Source organism: Apium graveolens, chromosome 11 (assembly GCF_009905375.1).
Source record: "Apium graveolens cultivar Ventura chromosome 11, ASM990537v1, whole genome shotgun sequence".
Classification (NCBI taxonomy): domain Eukaryota; kingdom Viridiplantae; phylum Streptophyta; class Magnoliopsida; order Apiales; family Apiaceae; genus Apium; species Apium graveolens.
The window spans coordinates 8,476,601-8,479,570 of record NC_133657.1 but is presented as its reverse complement, the minus strand read 5'-3'; the positions used below and the strand labels follow the sequence as shown (position 1 = coordinate 8,479,570).

Sequence of the window (2,970 nt, the reverse complement as noted above, 5' to 3'; positions counted from 1 at the left end):
TGAATATTTTCCAAAAGCAACCACTAGTCCGGACAAGCCATTAGTCAGGACTAGAGCAACCAACTTTTACTTAGAATTAATTTTCTAACTTAAAGCAACCACTAGTCCGGACAAGCTATCAGTCAGGACTAGAACAATCAACTTATCACTAGTCCGGACAAGCTATTAGTCAGGACTAGAGAAACCAAATTTTACTTAGAATTAATTTTCTAACTTAAAGCAACCACTAGTCCGGACAAGCTATTAGTCAGGACTAGAACAATCAACTTATCACTAGTCCGGACAAGCTATTAGTCAGGACTAGAGCAACCAAATTTTACTTAGAATTAATTTTCTAAACTAAAAGCAGCCACTAGTCCGGACAAGCTATTAGCCCGGACTAGAGCAACCACTTTTACTTAGAATTAATTTTCTATCTAAAAGTCCTCCACTAGTCCGGACAAGAAGATTAGTCAGGACTACAGCAAAATTCAACTTGGGAAGATATTCTAAGGCAAAAACAAACTACAGAAGAAAAGTAAAATAGCGTCAAAGAAAGCATTCATTACAAATTCAACGGCCTCAAACAAGCACGGACCAAAGTACAAAAAATATTACGAGAACCAAATATTATCAAGTCTCAAATCAGTAGCAGTAGCAGTTTTACAAATCAAATATAGATCAGGACTCCGGAGCACGGGGAGGCAGGAAACTGGGGCAAGGACCGTCGAACGGCTCCGGTTCACCTAGTCCAAGCTCAATATCTTCCTTGGCTTTGATAAACTCAGATACGAAACTATCCCAATCAGCCTCCGGATTCGTCTTGATATGCCTCTCAGCAACCAACCAACATCGAGCTATCTCCGGAGCACCAGCATTGGCGAGAGCTCTATCATACTCCTCAGATCTCTTAAATTCTTCAATAACCTGGGCCTCCGGACGAACAGCAGACATTTGCCTCCGGAGCTCAACCAACTCGGATTTTAGGTCAGATACCTCCTTCTCCGCGTTATCAGCCCGGATAGTCACTTCATTCAGATGCTTATTCAGTCCGGAGAGGGAATTGTCTTTTACAATTATCTGGTCCCGGAGCTGACTAATCTCCGAATCCTTATCAGCAATGGTACTCCGGGAGATTTTCAGTTCATTGTAGGCCAGAGAAGCTGATCCAGCCATATACCCACCAAGCTGCAAAAAATGGAAAAGCTCAGAAAAATATTCTAAGGCAAATAAAAGCAAGAAACAAGAACAGAAAGAAAATACCTGACCCCAGAGACGGGAACACTCCTTCATTGTGGCATCAAATCCGGACTCATTCATCTTACTCCACTGAGATTGAGTCGGAATCCCAGCCATGAAGCGAGCCACCTTTTCCTCCAGCCCCGGAACATCTTCATCCGGACTATCCGATTCAACAGCTTTCCCTTTTCCAGCCCCGGACCCAGAGCCAGCTTCATAATTTTCAGCCCTAGGAGGCTTCGACCCAAGAGTCCGGAGCCTCTTCCTTCTCCGCCCAGAATCAACGCCCGGAATCTCCCCAATAGGACCCAAATCCTCAAGATTGTCAAATTCATTATCCAACTCAACATTATTCTCCGGAGTAGACTGGTTCACATGAACTTCAGGCTCCGGATTTGGGACGGCATTGCTTTGTGACCCCTCCTCGGCCGAGGCGTTCGATCCGGAGCCAGTAACAGCATTCTTCTTCGGTAACTTGAAAGCCTTGCCCAGACCTTTCAGAGCATCACTGTAGGCTGAAGACGACATGTCCGGATTGTAATGAGGCAAACCTGCAAAGGAACAAAGAAAAAACACAAGTCAAAACTGGTACGGAATCAAGACAAATAAAGATATACAACAAAAATATAGAAGGTCCGGACAAAAAGAGAAACTACTTACACCCTATTCTATGCATAGTCCTATACATCATAAAGGTATCCCGGGTCATTTGAAAACCCAAGCATTCACAAAATGCAAATATCATCCGGAGCGCATCTCCCCGGAGAACATCCCTTCAGAACCTAGTCCGGACTCCGTCGGCAGCTATATAGGGAAGATAAAACAAATCTAAGCCCCTCAGCATGATAAGCTCTCCATTCCAATGCTTCAAAGAAGATTGCTGAATCACTGGCCTATAAGAGCCCCCATAACCGCACTCAGCAGCCCGGAACCGAAGCTCATAAAGAGGAGTCTGTCCGGACCGGACCAAATGAAATAAGTGATGCCATAGCTTAAAAGTGGGCTGAACTTTAAACTTATTACAGGAAGCAATAAACCAAGTCATCCATTTTATACCGTTGGGCGTAATCTGCATCGGAGAAACCTTATATATATACTTGCACAGGTGCTTGAGAAACAAGTGCCAGTGCGGGTTCCATCCGGACCGGAGATGCTCCAGCCATACCGGAACAAACCCATCAGCCGGCCTATGATAAATCCTTTCCTCCGGAGTCGGCCACCTCCACTCAATCCGTCGATCCAGCTGAAAGGCGGCCCGGACGGAAGAATCCTGCGCCTCATGGTCCAAAGCGGCGTATTCCTCCCTCAACTCATAGGGCTCCTTAGCCGCTATACTCCCAGCAAATTTCCTATCCAGCTCTTCCTGATTATAAGGCCCCGGATTCGCGTTCGGCTGCCTAGCGTATCCGGACCTAATGCTCCTATAGTAAAAGCTATCCTCAATTTCTTCACTCTTAGTAACGAAATACCCGAGGTTCTCAACCCAGAGCCCCTCCGGACTACACGGTACTTTTCTGGAGGAGATCTTAGCAACTGAAAGCTTCGTTATGGCCTCGGAGTCCGAAGTAGAAGCTTTCTTACCCATTTCAACCCGCGCAGAATCAGCAGAAGACTCAGAACCTGAACTAGATGGCCCCGGATAACAAGTTATGTAGGCCTTGGCAAGAGCTTTAGTCCGGACCATAAACCTAAAACAAGTGACAAAGGTTAGTCTAAAACTCCTACAGGTTATTTATCTTGAAAGCTACATGG

At 45.4% G+C, this 2,970-nt stretch overlaps 1 protein-coding gene across 1 annotated transcript; it reads right to left on the bottom strand.

The window, feature by feature from the left end:
- Positions 1-660: 660 nt before the first annotated feature.
- Positions 661-1,951, bottom strand: LOC141695313 (uncharacterized). Its single transcript, XM_074499569.1, has 2 exons — positions 1,243-1,951; positions 661-1,167 (listed from the first exon to the last, which is right to left on the bottom strand). Exons 1-2 carry the CDS (start codon positions 1,744-1,746, stop codon positions 661-663), a joined length of 1,011 nt encoding a protein of 336 aa, XP_074355670.1. The 5' UTR covers positions 1,747-1,951.
- Between the last annotated feature and the right edge of the window lie 1,019 nt (positions 1,952-2,970).

Excerpts from the sequence above, each read along its gene's own strand:
- LOC141695313 (XM_074499569.1), bottom strand. The coding sequence starts at position 1,746 with ATGTCGTCTTCAGCCTACAGTGATGCTCTGAAAGGTCTGGGCAAGGCT. Across the intron at positions 1,168-1,242 it reads GTTCCCGTCTCTGGGGTCAG|CTTGGTGGGTATATGGCTGG; the intron begins GTATTTTCTTTC and ends CATTTTTTGCAG.